The sequence below is a fragment of the Mus musculus genome, chromosome 1 (genome assembly GCF_000001635.26).
Source record: "Mus musculus strain C57BL/6J chromosome 1, GRCm38.p6 C57BL/6J".
In the NCBI taxonomy this organism is placed as follows: Eukaryota; Metazoa; Chordata; class Mammalia; order Rodentia; family Muridae; genus Mus; species Mus musculus.
Window position 1 is genome coordinate 14,254,806 of NC_000067.6, and position 18,539 is coordinate 14,273,344.

At 40.7% G+C, this 18,539-nt stretch overlaps 1 protein-coding gene across 15 annotated transcripts in view; it reads right to left on the reverse strand.

Moving 5' to 3' along the window:
- The window catches only part of Eya1 (EYA transcriptional coactivator and phosphatase 1), a 142,083-nt gene that overhangs the window by 85,853 nt on the left and 37,691 nt on the right, over positions 1 to 18,539 (reverse strand). For 13 of the 15 annotated variants that reach the window (XR_001780756.2, XR_003950638.1, XM_006495452.4 and 10 more), the window contains one exon: positions 15,900 to 16,037. Coding sequence is in view for 13 of the 15 variants with exons in the window: in XM_006495452.4 (XP_006495515.1) it covers positions 15,900 to 16,037 (138 nt within the window). In the remaining 2 variants the exon portion in view is untranslated. The remainder of the gene's footprint in view (positions 1 to 15,899; positions 16,038 to 18,539) is intronic. The other 2 variants (XM_006495451.4, NM_010164.2) reach the window with 1 other exon arrangement.

The following is an 18,539-nucleotide window of genomic DNA, read 5'->3' on the forward strand; positions in this document are numbered from 1 at the left end:
AAGCTCATTGCTTACAGGTAGATTCAGGACTAACACACAGTGGTTGCTTCTCCAACTATTTACTTACTAAACATTTAAATATTGGCTTCAAGGTCAGAACACACAGCTGTAGGGTGTTAATTTAGGAAGGTGCCAGCATGAAAGTCATACGACAACACCAACTGTCATTCCTCAGGCACTTGCCAGCTTTTGGAGGCAGGGTCTGCAGAACTTTGCCACATAGATCAAGCTAGTTTTGGAGCAAGCCAAAGGTCCTCCCATCTTTGTCCCCAGTCTCAGCGTCACTGGGATTTCAAGAGTGTACTACCTAGCCTGATGTTTTGTATGGGTTCTAAAGACCCATACTTGGGGGACATGCTTGCTAGGCAAGTGCTTTGCGGACGGAGCCTCCCCCCAGGCCAGATTAGAGCTTTTGGTGCATGGATGAAGAACTGCCTAGACTCTGAACAATTCACCTACACACTCTAAACTATAATGTCCTAATCTTCAAATCTTGAGAGTTCTCAAACAAGTGAACTAATATTTCAGAAAGCAAAACGGTTCCTCCACACACAGAAAAGGGAGGCATTATTGTTTATCCTAGAATACACAAAATTCTTCACCACCGTACTTATGCATCTGTTCCCTCTTTTGACTTTTTCAAATGAGAGAAATACTTCATCTCTTTGTATATTAAAAAGTCTTTCTTCTTTATTAAGCATCTGTGAATCTTAAAAGCCAGATCCAAGAATTTGTTATTTTTTTATCAACAGGGGAAATATTTCCTAAGGTAATTTCAATATACTTATCACACAGACTCATATTTGAGGTTTCCTCTTTTGTACATTTTAAAACCAGCCATTCTCCCAAGTCACTAGAACGTCTCTCTTGGCCAAGGAACTCGTTCACACTATTAATACTCCACACAATGAGGCTCCAGTGAGCAATCCATGTTGATATCATTTGCATATGATTTGCATGTGATAATCATATCCACATGAACCAGTAAATACTGGGTTCACTCTGATGATTCTGTGGGAATAAAAGGATGGCTAAGATATAGACTGTCACCACATAAGACTTATCAGCATGATGCCAGTTTTATTTTTTTATTTTTATTTGTTTAAATTAAGGTTTATTTTTATTTTTTTAATTAGATATTTTCTTCATTTACATTTCCAATGCTATCCCAAAAGCTCCCCATACCCTCCCCACCACTCCCCTACCCACCCACTCCTACTTCTTGGCCCTAGCGTTCTCCTATACTGAGGCATATAAAGTTTGCAAGACCCATGGCCTCTCTTTCCAATGATGGCCGACTAGGCCATCTTCTGATACATATGCAGCTAGAAACACGAGCTCTGGGGGGGTACTGGTTAGTTCATATTGTTGTTCTACCTATAGGGTTGCAGACCCCTTTAGCTCCTTGGGTATTTTCTCTAGCTCCTTCATTGGGGGCTGTGTGATCCATCCAATAGCTGACTGTGAGCATCTACTTCTGTGTTTGCTAGGCCCCCGGCATAGCCTCACAACAGACAGCTATTTCTGGCCCCTTTCAGCAAAATCTTGCTAGTGTATGCAATGGTGTCAGCATTTAGAGGCTGATTATGGGATGGATCCCCAGGTATGGCAGTCTCTAGATGGTCCATTCTTTTGTCTCAGCTCCAAACTTTGTCTCTGTAACTCCTTCCATGGGTGTTTTGTTCCCAATTCTAAGAAGGGACAAAGTGTCCACATTTTATGATGACAGTTTTATGTTGTTCCCCTTCAACCTCCTGGCTGGCCTGGAACTCACTGTGACTGGTCTCAGACCCAGAGATCTACCTGCTTCTGCCGAGAGCTGCAATGCCAGCACCCAGTTTATTTTGCTTTTCAAACATCGGCTCTCATGGGGATATGATTTTTTTTCTATATTTGTATGTCAGAAAATGAGTAATCAATAATGATAGTGATATACCAAAAATAAAAAAAACAAAAAACAAAAAACAAAAAACCCCCAAAAAACAAAAAAAACCCCCCAAAAAAATTGTGAGCACTTAAAAATCCCTTCTGAAATCAATCTAAATTTATTCTGTATAATAGTACACGTTTCTCAACTTTCACTATTATATACATTAGATAGGAAAAAAATACTTTGGGTTACGACCTGTTACTTTAATTTGAACTATACATTTTTAGGTTATGACTTGCTACTTTCAGTTAAATGACACATTTTTGGGCAATAAATACAGATCTCTATAATCCCCACTCACCAAGAAAATGAATAAGATATAGAAACATATATTTTTAAATGGATGTTTTCATTCCATAAGTTATTCGCTGGAACAAAGTAGAAAAGACCATGGAAGCTATATTGGCACATACAGGCCACTAGGGCAGGGCCAAGTAAATCACTGTTCACTACTCCAAATGGTACCCAAGTGACTTTCCAGACATGCTGCTTCTAAAACTGTGCACTAGCTGGAAGGCAACATCAGTTAGAGTCATTTGCAGGCTGAGATTCCATTCTGCTCGGCGTGCTGAAGCAGGAGTTTAATGGTACCCCAGTGGCCTGGAGACTTAATGCAACTTCCAAAAGGATCTCACTTGCTTCAGGGAGAAGTATACCTCCTAGAGCCTCAGTCTCGGGCCATGTTTGATTTGCTAGAAGCAAGATCTCAGGGCTACTCTACCTGGCTTCACATGGAGCTTGGGTAAATACCGCTGCTTTCTAGTCTGGGACTGCTAACACTAACTGTTAGCCCCAGGCTCTGCTAGCTCCCTTCCTCCCTGCCCAGTGCTCTCCTGCTCTCTTCCCATGGAGGCACTGACTCTTCCTCTAATGAGCATGACAGATCCTGTCACCCCTAACTTGAAAAGTAACTGTTAGTGGCTCCCTGTTGCCCTCGGGATAAAGCCAAGCTCCTTATGAGGCTTATTAGGGCTTAGCTGGTCTGGTCCCTATTTATCTTCTAGATCTGTTTGATCTCTTCCTAGCAGCCCCAGCCCCACACCCCAGATGCCCTTTCCAGCCCAACTAGTGACCTAGCATGTTGTTCTATGGATGCTGTTCTGCAAAGCTCATTTCTGCAGTCAAGTTCTATCAAACTTAATTCTGCACTGTCTAGAAACTTGCTTCTTCAGAAAGTTGCCAATCTAGTTCTCCATTCATTTCTGTATAAATCTAGATCATTCTGTGTTCCATTCTCTTTCCTACCTTTCTTACCTATGAATGAGTCTGACTTTGTAACAAGTATGTAGGTGTATATGATCACATTCATGGCTGTCAGTATTTTAGGTCAATTACTACTAAGTCATCTATAAACAGACAAGTAGTAGTTATACTTGTTAGTCCTTTTTCTATGAGATGGGAATATATAAATGTTATGCACACATGCATGTTTGAGTTCATAAAGATACAGGGTTATCTACACACTACATATAAAACATCTAGATAGTAACATATATAGAGGTATAGTAGCTTTTTTTAAAAGTAGGCAACTCTCATTTTTTCTGTACCCTGTTAGATAAATGCTCATCTTCACCATGATTTAATATGCCACAATTTTGATATTTTTTATTACAGTGAGAGAGCGCAGATATCAGAGAACAACTTGTGGAAGTCCATTGTCTTATTCGAATATGTAGAACCTAGGAATTGAACTCAGGTTGTCAGACTTGCCAGCAAATTCCTTTACTGCTAAGACATCTTGCTAGTCAATAACTGGCAAGGTTAATATTTCAATTTTTCAGATAAAATAATGATAATTAGGATAAGGTACCATAGCTTCCATGGGGTCCAAATGACATTCAAACAGAGACCTGCCAGCCTTTAAAATCTAGTCAATGTTCTCCTGCTTCTGCTTTTATCTGGTTTCATGGGCAGTTGGAAACTCACTGAAATGTTTTTGGGGTGTCCTTCTACCAAAGAAACAAAGGCAAACATAGCATATCTGAGTCTCCGAGTGTTCATCCTCCATGGTGCCTGAACCAAGAAACTATTCCTAGTTAACTCTTTCAGTCCTACTTCCTCATAAGGGAAGAGTCACACACCATTTTACACAGGCAGAAAACACCTGGCATTATAAGAGGTGCGGCAGAGCTATGACTCCATCTCACCAAGCCATTAGTTCTAAACATGGAGCCCTTTGTGGCTACAGTGCACTATCAGAGCAGCCAGAGAGCTTTCTTATGCTTGAAACCAACAATCAAAATACGATTGATGAATGACCTCTGAGTAGTCTGGAGGCTCTGTTGAAAGGTGACTATCTGAGCCCTTCCCCAGATCCAGGAGCCCAGCAGTTGAGGTAAAAGGTTAGTGTATAACTTCAAAGCCTACATGTAACATGTAACCAAAACAGCACAGTGCCTGAGTTTTACGTTTAGCACCAAATTCACTACTGGTGCTTCAAAAACATATAACCAAGATGAGCTGTCTTAATGCACAAAGCAAATAGCCATCCTCTTTAGCATTTGTAGGACTTGTGTTGGGCATTGGTTGCTCTTTACAACACTTTTTCAACATTTATGTATTTATTTATCATGTGTGCACACCTGAGTGCATATGTAGAGGTCAGAGGACAACTTTAACAACTTTCAGGGACCAACTGTCTTCTGCCAGGTGGATGCCAGTGATGGAATGTGGTGTCAGGTTGACAGCAAGCACCCTCACCTGCTGCAGCTCCCAGCAGCCTGAATTGAACTCAGCTGACCCTGAGATGAGCTACAGATTGCAAAGAGTGGGAAGCCCCATGATGGTAGTCTCCAGACAGCAGTATCAATGCCCCCCTGGACTTCCCAGACATTCAAGATAAGTAAAATGCAGCAGAAACATTCTATGGTCAAATGCTTTAGGTTTTATTTTACATAAAACCATTAAAGTTACTAGCATGGAAAGAATCCTTTCTTATAACCCATCTTGGTTGAGAAGTTTGGCACAGATTGGCTCAAGTGACTTTTCTGTGACTCTTGAAGTTATAGTTCAGGAGAGTGTGGAGGGGCCACCGTCTACCCAATAGCTTAAGAAAATCATATCTACTAAGAGTTTATTTTGGCAAGAAACCACACTTTCTTTGTCATGGGGGAAGAGATTCATCAGAATCAGTAGAAAATAAATTTTCTTTTAGAAAATCTCTAAAAGACAACATATTTTCTTGTTCAGTGGTCTTTTAAAGTTGAGGCTGTTTATTGAATAAAGAGATTATATCTCCATTATGATAAAACCAAGTTTTATTCTATCAACACATCTTAAAATTCCACAAACTCGCTAGGACAATGGAGAAAAGTGTTAGTTTACATTGAGGTAGGAGACATCAGAAACTTGGACAGGGAGCTGACTCACCTTGGACTTGAAGCCACTATGCAGCCTGGAACAGAAGCATAACACTGCCCAGAGAGAGCTGAGAGCAAAAGGAAGCTTTATAGAGAAACAGGAAGGGGATCTGAAAATGTATGATGGGGTCCCTTGATCATTTTTTAAAGAAAAACACAGGAAGAGAAAAAGCATTGGGGAAATCCAAGACTCCTAAAGCTCAAATGCTGATATTGGCAAAGCAAGACCAGGAGTTGTTATGAGTCTCCTCTCAAAGATGGAGTAGAATAAGGGAGCTACAATAAATATTAGAGTATGTATGTGCATCTGGGCTTGGAGATGTGGGCTGGGCTTTAGGATGTAGAGCTGGAACGAGGAGCCAGGACAGATCTAATCTATTTCCCAAGGCCCTCCGTTCATGGTCCACCATGTCAATTATCCAGAACGTGGTCAAAAAGTTGTGAAAGCCTCCAGTGACCCTGTTCCTCTCAATTAATGCTTTTCCTCATCATTTATTTACCCCATTCCTCAAGGTCTAGGCAACACTTGTTTTTCCAATAATCTTGACTATTCCTGTGTATATTGACTGTGTTCTGGGAACCCTGGCTCACTAATAAATGATATCATGGGTTCTTCCCTAGTCAGTTTTGAGCAAACTTTTCATCTCTACATCCTGTGCCTAATTTCTTTAATTCATTTGTTGTATTTATTTTGCACATGTATCTATATGTGATGTGTGTGCATGCTCAAAAGTCTGTGTGATCTTGTGGGGGTACATATGCATAGGAGGGAGAGTTTGCAGTTAAGCTTTCAGCAGCATAGCAGAACACCAACCTAGAGGACAAACACCCAAGAGCTTATTCACTCTAAGTTAGATGTTGACTGTATATCATACATGTATTGATGAAAATATGTTTTGCTTGTATATGAAAAGCTTCAAGTTCAGAATGCAAAAGTATCTATGTTTCTATTCCTTCTTTTTTGTTTGTTTGTTTTTTCATTTGTTTTTGTTTTGTTGTTGTTTTTTTTTGTATTTTGAGACAGGGCTTCTCTGTATAGCCCTGGCTGTCCTGGAACTCACTCTGTAGACCAAGCTGGCCTTGAACTCAGAAATCCGCCTGCCTCTGCCTCCAAAGTGCTGGGATTTAAAGGCATGCGCCACCACTGCCCAGCTTATGTTTCTATTCCATTTGTGAGTTTATTGTTACATACAGTGAGAGAGAATGGAACTTCATTCCTTTGCATGTGAATGGCTGATTTCTCCCATGACAGTTACTGAAAAAGGCACTCCTCTTTTAATGTACATTTTTATCACCTTTACTGAAAAATTAGTTGACTATTTACCTCTGGGCCCTTGGTTCTGTTTCACTGGTGTTTGACTTCATACTAACGCTGTGGTCTAGATTAGATCTATATAAGATGGTCACTATAGCTCTGCATGTATTCTGAGTCAGGTATTGTGATGCCTTCCAGCACTGCTTCAATTTGCTTAAGTCTGCCTTTTTCCCACATCCTATTTCTAGAGTGCATTTATATTTCAACAATTCCACTTTGTGTCTTGAGTTATTTCCAAAATTAGCCAATGTGTAGGCTCTTCATCTTCATCCAGCAAAGGGATGGGATGTTGTTTCTCTGCTAGAGAATAGCCATTATTACTATGCTCAGAGTTACTGTTTTCTAATCTACCACACAAACTCTCAGAATCAATAATGGTAGCATGATCTCAGATAGTCAAAAGATTGAAATTAATTTTGGTTTAGACAAAAATAATATATACAATAAAAAACAGAGAAAATGACATATAGGAAATTTAATAGAGAAATTTGGCATCAAACTGATTCATTCCTAAAAGGCGTGACGGTCACTATTTTTATTAGGCTGGCACATCATAGAAGTCACCCAGAGATAGGTTTCTGGTTTCTTGTTGCCATTGTCAGAGGCTCCTACAGAGAAAGGGTGGAACTTTGTCAACCATAGCAAACAAGAAACAGTATTTCTGAGAGACTCTGTCTGGCTCCCCTGTGTGAAACAACTGTACCTATAAAATTCACCATCCCTCAAAAAACTTTCATTAAAATGTTTCTACTACTTTTTCTCAGTTAAGAACACAGCCTGTATTGGTTTGTATTTTGTGTGTGATTTCACTGGGAGAATGATGCCCATCTCTAACTTCAAAAAGCTAAAAAAAAATAAATAAATAAAAAATAAAAATAAAGTAAAACATAGGTCAAGGGTCTACTTCACAGAGAACAGGGCTCACATTAAAAACCAGAATCCAGCTAACATGAGAATGCTGGGACCTACTGGGACCTGCTGGGGCTTGTACGTACTTCCCATGTTTTAGAGTGTTTTCTAGCATTTATTCTGGAAGCAGGACACCGTCTGTCCCTCATATAATTTCACATGTCATTTGTTTTCCTTCCCTAGCCTTTTTTGCCATGGGTTATGTCCATCATCGGGTGCAATCTCTGTGGAAGAAGTTAGCACAAGTCCATGGGGAAACCTTGCAAAGCCAGATGGGCTACTGGGAAGCCAGGCCTCCCCCTGCATCCAAGACGGGGCTTAATGGACCACGTTTCCCCTTTGCTTCCAGTCTATTTTCAAAGAAAAGTTTTTACTTAGGTAATAAAGGCTGTAATCCATTCATCTTTCCTGATAAGTTTCTATATATTTTAACTAAAAACAACTCATATAGACAATAAAATTGGTAATGGTCACAAATTATGGCTAAAGCTAGATTTCAAGGGATTTCCATGTAATTTCCAACACTTGAAATAACACAAGATGCCAAAGAGCTCAAATGGAATGTTACCTTATAAAAGAGCAACTTAGCAAAAAAATAGATGTAAAAAAGCCAAGAACTTAAAAATAAGTATGAGGTGACAGGCAAAGTAATAAAAGCAATTAAGGGGAAAATTAAAAATAAGGCTATGATCCAACCTAACCTTCTGGTGTCAATGAGCCAGGAAATGCAGTTCTCAAAAACCTTAATAGATTTTCTTTTTAAAGACTGACTGTGAATTTTCTTAATGCTGTATCTCTGATAAAGTTCCTCTTGTAGAATACAATTTCTAAAGCAAATAACTTGAAGTATAAATAAAGAAAACCTACAAGTTGCCAAGTATCTGGTAAATTGGAACAATTTATCTGTACATCTGAAGAGCCTTAGAAAGGAACTGAATGGAGACAGCAGCAATGTTCTTACACCATTTTCCCCTCACCCTGTTCACGTGCACACCCAAACACACGTGCACACACGCTCACATGCACCTACGCACACACGTATACAGGATGGTGGAGAGAGGTGGGCTTGTGTGCACATGCAACCATGCACAACAGACCCATGTGCACATGTACCCATGCTCTCTTTCACTCATGCATGATGAGTGGGGAGAGGTGGGCCCGTGGGCCCTTCGCAAGCTTCTGCCTTCACATATTGTTTCTCCTCACTAGTTTCAACCTCTGCCTCTTTAGCAAAACAAACAACACTTGCAAAGAAAAACTTAGAGTTCTTTATCAAAGCAAGTGCATCCAAAGAAATGAATCAGTTTCTGCAACCACTGGATTCAGTGCTTTCCTCATTGTAGCGCCTCCTGTGTCTCCTGGAAAATTCTGAAACCTGCCCTAGACTGGAATGACAGGATATCCGATAATATAACTGCTAGTAGAGAACAGTGAAATCCCAAGGAGGCATTGTATACATCTACCATGACGGCCCTGACAGCTGTTCAGGAAAATCAGGACACAGGTTGCTTTAAATATATACTATGATGGTAAATTCAAAGAAAATTTACCACACGAAATTTCAAAATCTTTCCCCCTATAAATTATCATGGACTATAGATATTACATCCTAACTATCACTGGGCTATAGATCTCTCCAATTCCAACAAAACATGCACATGTTTCAGGCATATTAATATTAGACACTGGGGATAGAAATATGAATAAAGAGGGTGCTGCCTTTGACAGTCTATGATCCACAGAATTAAGCTGTCATGGAAAGGTGGCTTTCCTCACAGCTGAGCTGGTATCAGTTAAGTGATATTATTTTAATTTCCATTGTTCTTGTGTGTGCCTGGAAATCATTGGTTGTTCAACTCTATGTTTCCTTACCTCTAATCCAGAGAAGTTCCACGTTCCCTACAACAGAGTTTTCGGAGTTCTGTGCTAGATGGAGTGAATATTCTCTGTGATCTATGGTGTTTATGTGGATAACAAGGGCAGCAATAGTTCTGTACTGTTGCTTTAAATACATATATACATTGAATGCTTGCTGGCAAGTCAGCTGCCTCTTTTATATAAAAGACATAGAAAGGTTTATGGTGTAGCTGGCAAGGATTCGGGGAGACCAGTGAACCAAGGGCGAATAGATGCACTTCAGTGGTTTTCTTACTCCTGTACAGACTCACATGTGCACATGCAAATCCCCTCATACGACTCTCCCTTTGCTCTGGTGCCTGTGTCTTTTGACTGCTGAGCAGCACTGAAAACTCTCCCCATGCTTTCTGAACGCCTAAGCCAAGGCTCTCTAGCCTCTCGTCCCTGTTGATGCGCAGCCGGCCCTTCAAGCCTGTTCAACCACAAATGGTTTGCATGTGAGAAAAGCCTCCCGAGACCATCCAAAATATTCTCCCAGCAACGCAAGAGAACACTGGGGAGCAGAAAGAAAACCAATGGAAAAGACAAAGACTTCACTCTCTTGGGGTGAACTATACAGAGACTGAGAGTATGGGATGTTGCTGTCTCCCTCAGTTGAAGTTAAGTTTATAATCATTCACAAAAATCACAACCAAAATAATTAGACAGGAAAAAATTGCCTAGTGATCTTGCTGCAAAGGTAAAAAGCAGATTTCTGAAATGCAGAGATATATTTAATGAGGGATGTACACTAAAACAATAGCTGATGCCTGAGAATCGCAAGTGCTGGACTCCCTGAATCTCGTTGCCATTACAGAAGCAGTCAGAGCGTGGCGCCCAGGAAGGACAGTGCAGAGAAGGCCATGAATTGCTGACGGAATGTGTTATTTGGCAGCTCTGAAGGGTTCAAACTCAGATAGAACTCAGAAATTAGTTTTTCTAAACTGTTTCTCAAGAATTCTAAGCAGAGAAGAAACTGACTATCCAGTGAGTTATAGGCAATGTGTCTCTGCTCCCAGGGCCAAGTCTACCTTCAGAAGACACAGGGAGTTCCGGCAGCCATGTTTAGGCTTGTGTGGTTGCAAAAGCCTGTCCTGTAGACATGATTACCCGAGGCAGGATCAGACGGCGCTACACCATTCTCCCTTGTGACGTTAAGTAGCCATCGTTGAGAAGCTAGTCATAATATACTAATTGAATGAATTGCTAACACATTCCTTAGGAGTTTCAGAGTCTTCTTTCTGCAAGATGCTCAGAATTTTTGGAAAGCTTGAAACAGTATATGTGAAGTAATTGAAAATAGCACTTGCGATTCTAAAGGGCTCAACAAATGCTGCTTCAGTTTTATGTTGTGTGGGCATTAATGTCTTCCATGTAGCAGAGCCCGTTACAGCCTGCCTTCTTCCTGCACTTTTTTCCTTTGCCTATTTTAGGATGAGTCTTGATATACAGCCCTGGTACAATGTAGCCACAACCCAACAATCCTCCTGCCTTGGCATCCTGAGTCTTAGGATTATAAGCACACTCTGTCACACACAGCTTCCCCCAAGCATCTGAACTATAGAAAACTTGATGTTTAAATGACTATCATCTTCTGCTTTGTTTCCTTCCTATCATTCCTTGCTCTCAATGTAGAAGCACAAGGTCAAGAGCAAGTGTGAAACAGTATGTCTGACAAGGGTGAGTGGGGGACAGTATGGCTGTCAAGGGTGAGTGGGGGACAGTATGGCTGTCAAGGGTGAGTGGGGGACAGTATGGCTGTCAAGGGTGAGTGGGGGACAGTATGGCTGTCAAGGGTGAGTGGGGGACAGTATGTCTGACAAGGGTGAGTGGGGGACAGTATGGCTGACAAGGGTGAGTGGGGGACAGTATGGCTGTCAAGGGTGAGTGGGGGACAGTATGGCTGTCAAGGGTGAGTGAGGGACAGTATGGCTGTCAAGGGTGAGTGGGGGACAGTATGGCTGTCAAGGGTGAGTAGGGGACAGTATGGCTGTCAAGGGTGAGTAGGGGACAGTATGGCTGTCAAGGGTGAGTAGGGGACAGTATGGCTGTCAAGGGTGAGTAGGGGACAGTATGGCTGTCAGGGTGAGTAGGGGACAGTATGGCTGTCAAGGGTGAGTAGGGGACAGTATGGCTGTCAAGGGTGAGTAGGGGACAGTATGGCTGTCAAGGGTGAGTGGGGGACAGTATGGCTGTCAAGGGTGAGTGGGGGACAGTATGGCTGTCAAGGGTAAGTGGGGGACAGTATGGCTGTCTAGGGTGAGTTGGGGACAGTATGGCTGACTCCTTTCTCAAACTGAAAGGCTGAAATTCCTTCTTTGCCAATGATTCTTCTGTTCCCTGCTGCTCTCACTTGCTAGCCCCCATCACCACAGTCACTAGCACAATCTTTCTTCTATCCAACTTCCTTTTGTTGCTCCTGCTACTTTTGCCTGCCCACTCCCACACCCCTTTAAAATCATACACTACCCCGTCTTCTTAGCAGTAATTTTCCCTTCATGTTAAAACATTATATAGATTTAGCTCTTGCTTAAATGTTTTCCTTTCTTTTCTGTGCTTTTTGGTTATAGTGTTATTGGAACTTTTTGTTGGTTAAAAAGTTTAAAAATATATTTTATTAAATACATTAAGCATTATTCATACTTTATTCACATATATAGAAATATATTATGCAAAATACACACTACACTTACAAACTCACAAGTATACCTTACCCCTTTGGAAAATGAGATAGATGGTGTTTCATAATCTGGAATTATCACAAAATTTGAATCATCGTTTTCCTCCTCCACCAACATCATTATCAACAAACACTTGATCACCAGCACAGAGGAAATAGTAAGGAAAAAGTCACCACAGGACTTGTCAGAGTGAGGTCCACGTGGCTCAGAGTAATTTGTACATCTTAATTCCATTTTACTTTGTTCCCATGGGAGGTACCATCTCCTTTGTCTCTGCAAAGAGGAATGGAGGCAGAGGGCAGGGCTAGGACCATGAGGAGGCTGTCTGGCTCCAAAACCATATTCTCTAACCAGGGTCAAAGCTCTCTAACTTCATCTTTATACTGTCTCTTTGCATCCAAATGTGATGGGACAGGTGATGGGTACCTGTTTTCTTCATGTCAGTCAACAGGACGCTTAGATGAAGCAGGCACCACCCCTCAGTATCCTCAAGTCATCTAAACTACTAGAGTGTTTTCCCTGGGGACTAGCAGCTAACCCTAGGTACCCACCCTATGCTTCAAAGAGTAAAAAGCTCCTCTTGAAGGAGAAAACTAGAAACAAACAAACAAGTCACCATAGATTGCCAAAATACATTCTGACCCATCTTCTAGCTGGCAGATTAATTTTTTTTTGTTGTTGTTTGGGAATTAAACCATTGGTCATGCAAATATCCAGTCTATGCCCAGCCCAAGAAGAAGTGAAACAAAGGAGCAGTGTTATTCATTATGGATTAACACAATCTGAGGAGTTTGAAAGTCATTTTCTAGGCGATGCAGACGTACTGTTAAGACATGTCCTGGGGGACTGGAGAGGAAGACTCTGTGGTTAAGCGCGCTTGCTGTACTTGAAGAGGACCAGAGGCTGCTGGCTCCAGTGCCCATGCTGGGGAACCCTCAGCCATGTGTAACTCCAGCTCCAGGGTTTCTAATGCCCTCTTCTGAACTCCATTGCTAGCATCCCCTCTACCCCATATGTACATCCCCGCACACAGACATGTACCTAGACACATACATAATTTTTAATCTTAAGAAATGTATTGGGAAGATACTTGAGCTGGGTCTGGTGGCACATGTATGTAAGTCCAATACTTAGGCAGAGGCAATAGAATTAGGAATTCAAGACCATCCTGGCTATGTGTGTCAAGTCTGAGGCTAACCTGGGCTATATAGTAAGGCTGTATTACAAAATAAAATTAAAAAGGAAAGAAACCAGAAAAGATGCTTCAAAGTCAAGAGACTCCACAGACAGGCATACAATATCACAAGTCAACTGCAGAGGTTTTCATGCTACATTTAATAGGGGTGCATTTGGAAGTGGCTGAGGTGACTCAATTGTTAAAGCACTCACAGCACAGGCATAATGAAGACCTGAGTTAAAATCCCTAACACCTGCGTAAATCCAGCCAGCCCTGGAGTGATGCCAGCACTTCTGGGGCTCTGAGCAGGCAGCTCCCTGGAGCTGAGCTGCACATGCACAGAATACGAAGTCTCCTGCTTAGTGTGGGCTTTCGTCCCTACCGTCAGTCTCTCTATGGTGTGTGTGCGTGTGCGTGCGCGCGTATGAAATGTCCCTAAAATCCAAAAACATCTGACAGTATAAATATTTCTTTCCTCACACACATTGGTAAACACGTTCAAATCACTATTTCTCAAGGTATCTAAGTCCAAGGCCGGGTGCTCTGCATCCTAATCCTTTATTGATTGACAATGAAGCAAAACACAGTTAAGGACATATGACTAGAGGAGCGAAATAAAAAAATTATAATACATTTAGAACCATTTGTCTTGGGTTAAAAAGATGACTCGGCTGTTAAGAGCACTTGTTACTCTGGACAGGACCCAGACAAATTATCTCTAACTGCAATTCCAGGGGAGCTAAGACACTTTGTTGACCCTCATGGGCACCAGGCATGCATGTGGTACACATATATACATGTAGGTAAAACACCCACACATAGACTGTACAATTAAATATATTAAACAAAACAAAACAACCATTTGTTTTAACACCAGACTTTCTAGAAGTCTGCAGTGGCTTCTCTGCTCAGAGGGTGTTTCATTTCTGCCACTTGACATTGCTCCTGCTCTATCAGGTTCAGACGCCTGGTGGGGAATGGGACCCCATCACACCCTGTTTATATTCCTCACAGTCTGGGGGCATCCACAGTGGCTGAATGCATTTGGTTGTCTCTCTCTATCTTTGCTGCATGAGGTCTTCCTTTGCTCCTGGTCTAGGAAACTCATCAGTGAAGTCTTTCCTCCTTTTGTACCTCCTCTGTCTCTACTCAGTTGAAACTCAGTATGTGTACAACCTGTTCCAAGACAACTTAAAGGTTTTGGAAGCTAGCAAATAAGTAGTTTTCTTCTGCCAATAAGTTCTGTCTCCTATAAAACTGTTCTATTCTTTTTTTTTTTATTGGATATCTTCTTTATTTACATTTAAAATGTATCCCCTTTCCTAGTTTCCCCTCCAAAAATCCCCTATCCCCTCCCCCTCCCCTGTTCTATTCTTTAGCCACAGACATATCAAAACTTTATAATTCAAGCCATTTTTTTGTATACTAAATGCAAAAACAAATGGGAAAAATTACTGGATCTCGACCAATAGAATTTTAACTTGGTATATGGTAAAAACTAAACCAATAAAAATCATAATGTATATATACACTTAAGAAATTGTATAAAAAATTAAGAACCTCAATATAATAAAGCATTGATGAAAGATAGATAATGCTAATGAGTAGAAGAAAACAGTTTTATCTCCTCATTGTTAAAACACACATATACGAATGGTAAGAATTTTTTGTAATAGATGATTGAAAGTACTTTTGCTCCTCCATATTTTCTAATTTATCCTCCACAAATAATGTAGTAACTACATAATAAACATAAGAAATGAAAATCATCCAAAAAAAAATCCTTCAGCCCGGAAGCAGGAATGAGGAGTCAAGTTAACTATCTTTGCATCACAGTAAACCACAATTAGTTTGTGAATCTGATGTCTGGTATTTTAAAAAAGTATCAGAAAAATGTTTAGTTATAAGAAACGTTTTCTCCAGTACTTTATGGATGCACTGGCAGTTAACAATCTGCTAATTACAAGTGCTATCTTATTAGTCTTGAAGAGGCTCTGACAAGCCGTACTTGAGCTGCCATTTTACCTGAATTGTATCTGCACCATGTTTTGTCTGCAATTTCAAACAGAGACCCAGACACTGGTTCTTGGAAGCACTATCCTGAGGCTTCATTTGGTAGCTGTAATGGGATCTGTGTTCATTTGATTTGGTCTTTGGTAGGTCAGTGAGTCAATACACATTATGTAATGTAGTTATAGATCAGAGTGTGCTGTCCCCTAACACTATCCATCCCATCACTAAAATGAAGAAACCATATTCCTCATAGAAAAAAGCTGGTTGGTAATCCAGGGGCTTCTACATACCACACTACAGCCTCTTCTGTGGCCAACTTCCCTTACTGTTTATTTTCTTTTTCTAAATGGTAGCAGACACAAAAGCAGAGACTTCAGCATTTAAAATAAAAAGAGCATTTGAAGTACCACCTGGAGAGATCATTGTTTGTAATTCCTTCATATCAATAGAAAATCTTGGTTCAGAGCGCAGCAAATGAAGAACCTAATTTGAAATGTGTTGTCATCCTGTCTCTGAGCCCAGGTCACTGGCCTCATCAACTCCCAGCTAAGCGTCACATTTGCTTTAGGAATTAATAGACAACATTTGAAGGGAAACAGCCAAGAGGCTGTATACAGACCTTGCATCTGGTAGCTGTACGGTGCCTGTCCAGGTTGAGGGGTACCAAAGCTTGTGCCATAGCTAAGAAATCCCGTCTGTCCAGGTGACTGAGACTGTGACAATCCACTTTCCGTCTTGATGCCTGCCCACAATGCACCTAAATCAGTTAGTGACAGCTGATCTATCTGTTCATTTTCAGAAGCTGGTAAATATAGACAAGTATATACCCCACAACTACCCAGTCAAATTCCCACAGTTCTGCTGCAGGGACACAAAGCATGGATGCTTACAGTTGGAAGCCATAAACCACAAGGTCAAGTTTTTAAAAATGTCTTGATTTGAATTTTGACACGATTCTCTCTGATTTTCCTGCATTTCTAGAAAGCAGAACTCTTGAGACATCGTTTCCGTAACTCATTTTGCTATTTTACTAGGGTAGGTCACTCTGTCATAGTCAAGAAATAATCACAATGAAAGGTTGGCCTCACAGTTTTTCAGTTCTAAATCTCCTTTTCCCTAAGAGGTAGCAACTGAGTTCCTACCATTGCCATCTTCTTTCTCAACTTTGATGCTAGTGCACAAGACATTCTGAAGTCAAAGAAAGCACCACAGGGTCTAACAACGTGGGGGAACTTTCTTCCAAGTATCTAAGTCAATGGCTCTCAGCTTTCCTAATGCTGTGACCTTAAATACAGTACCTAATGTTGTAGTGACCACCAACCTTAATCTGTTTCATAGCTACTTCATCACTATAATGTTGCTATTTTTATGAGCCATAACATAAAGATCTGATATGTGACCCTCATGGGGGTGGCAACCCACAGGTGGAGAGCCACTGATCTAGATCTTTCTGGAAAGGAAGCATTAAGACAGTAGAATATTAAAGAACTCAACCTCAAAAACAGTAGAATGATTAAGAAACCTGTGAATGTGGCCAGTAGCTCCTTTTATTCCCACTAATTTTTAAATATTTAAGTGTAATTCTTCTAAATGTAGGCTAAATTACATTTGAATTTATATTGTTATGTAATAAATGCAAGTTTATATTTTATAAAATTACAGAAAAATAATTTACTTTGGGCCTCAAATACTTCCTCAAGCACCAGGATGGTCCACTCATTCCAGACTGAGACCTGGCAACACAGAGGTAGGCCACTGGTCTTAATTATAATTAAAGGCAATCATGCAAATGAACAACTGTCCTTAATTCCCACAGAGGGAAGACAGAAACATTCCTGCCAAGAGAATTCACATTTTTCAATAATCTTGGTTTTCACTGAAGATAAATTATATCTTTAGGATCTAGGATACACAGAAGTCTGGCTATTTATTTCTATTTTAGGGGAATTTTGTGGGTAGAATGGAGTTAGGTAATTATCCTAAGGCAGTGGAAGAACCTGACTGGGCTGGAAGAGGCTATTTTCATTTCTTGAGTATTTCTGAATACCTCATGATGACCTTAGCTTTGAAAACTGAGTACAATCTTAACATGGGAAAATATGACGTACTATGTACAGGTAATTTCAAGTCAATGAACAACTCAAAACATGTAAATAATCCTTGGAAACACACCTGCCTAGACAGGTGGCTGGACAGTTCTAGAAACTCCATTATTTCCATGTTGCCACCAGTAGGGAATTTCTCCCTTCGGTCTCCACTCAAGGGTGAATCTTTTTCCAGCCCTAACTGGGCCACATGCTTCTCCCTTGGAGACTCAGAATGGGGAAATGGGCAAGAACAGACATGGAGAAGCAAGAGGAGGTGAAAAACACTAATCTACTCATGGGCAGAAAACCCATTTTCCTAGGAGCCTGTGGGCAGATGGGAATCTAAGTCGTAAGAAATTTATTTTCTCTCTTATTTGCTATTCTCACTATGAAAGTCTCCCACCCCACAGTGGCTGCATGGGGAGAAGACTAAAGAGAGGAAGATGAGGAGGGCAGTGGGCAGGGTCACTTCCCCTGGCAGCACAGGTGGGAAGTCCATGGGCAGGACAAGCAATTTTCTACAAATTCAATTCTGAGCACACAAACTGAAGACTGCTTTCATCCACATTGCAGCATACAGCATACGATGCAGATTGGGACTTTTCTTCATCCCGAGTAGTCTAAAGGACTATTATGAAAAAAAAAAAAACCAACTTGATCTATTATCTACTACAGTGAAAAACTCGGAATGAAAGTCACAGAAATGAAGGACAATTTTAGAAAATTCTTTTCAATGATGTTTCTAAAGCCTGCTTCTAAAAAGCCAGCATGTTAGATGGTATTGAGTTCTGGTGGGTTTTGAAGTAAATCTACAGAATCCGGAGTCATATGTAAGTTACACTTGATTTCTCTGTATTTTAAAAGAAACTAATAGATGGTCAAATTACTTGAGGTCAGGAGATAGTGCTGAATGGAAGAAAGTTGTTTAGCTTCTAAGGAATGGTAAAATACTTTAATAGAACACCCACGCTTTCAGTAGAGTGGTGGAAAGTATACGACACAAAACTTGTACCAACGAAAGTCTAATGGAACAGGTGTCAAACTGTATCCATCGTATCAGCTACAGTAGGACCAACTCTTCTAGTCTCTTTCTGTGAGTACTTATATGCGTTCTCTTGATTGTTCTGTGGGTTTTTTTTCTTTAAAATGCCCCATATTAATATATTTTATTT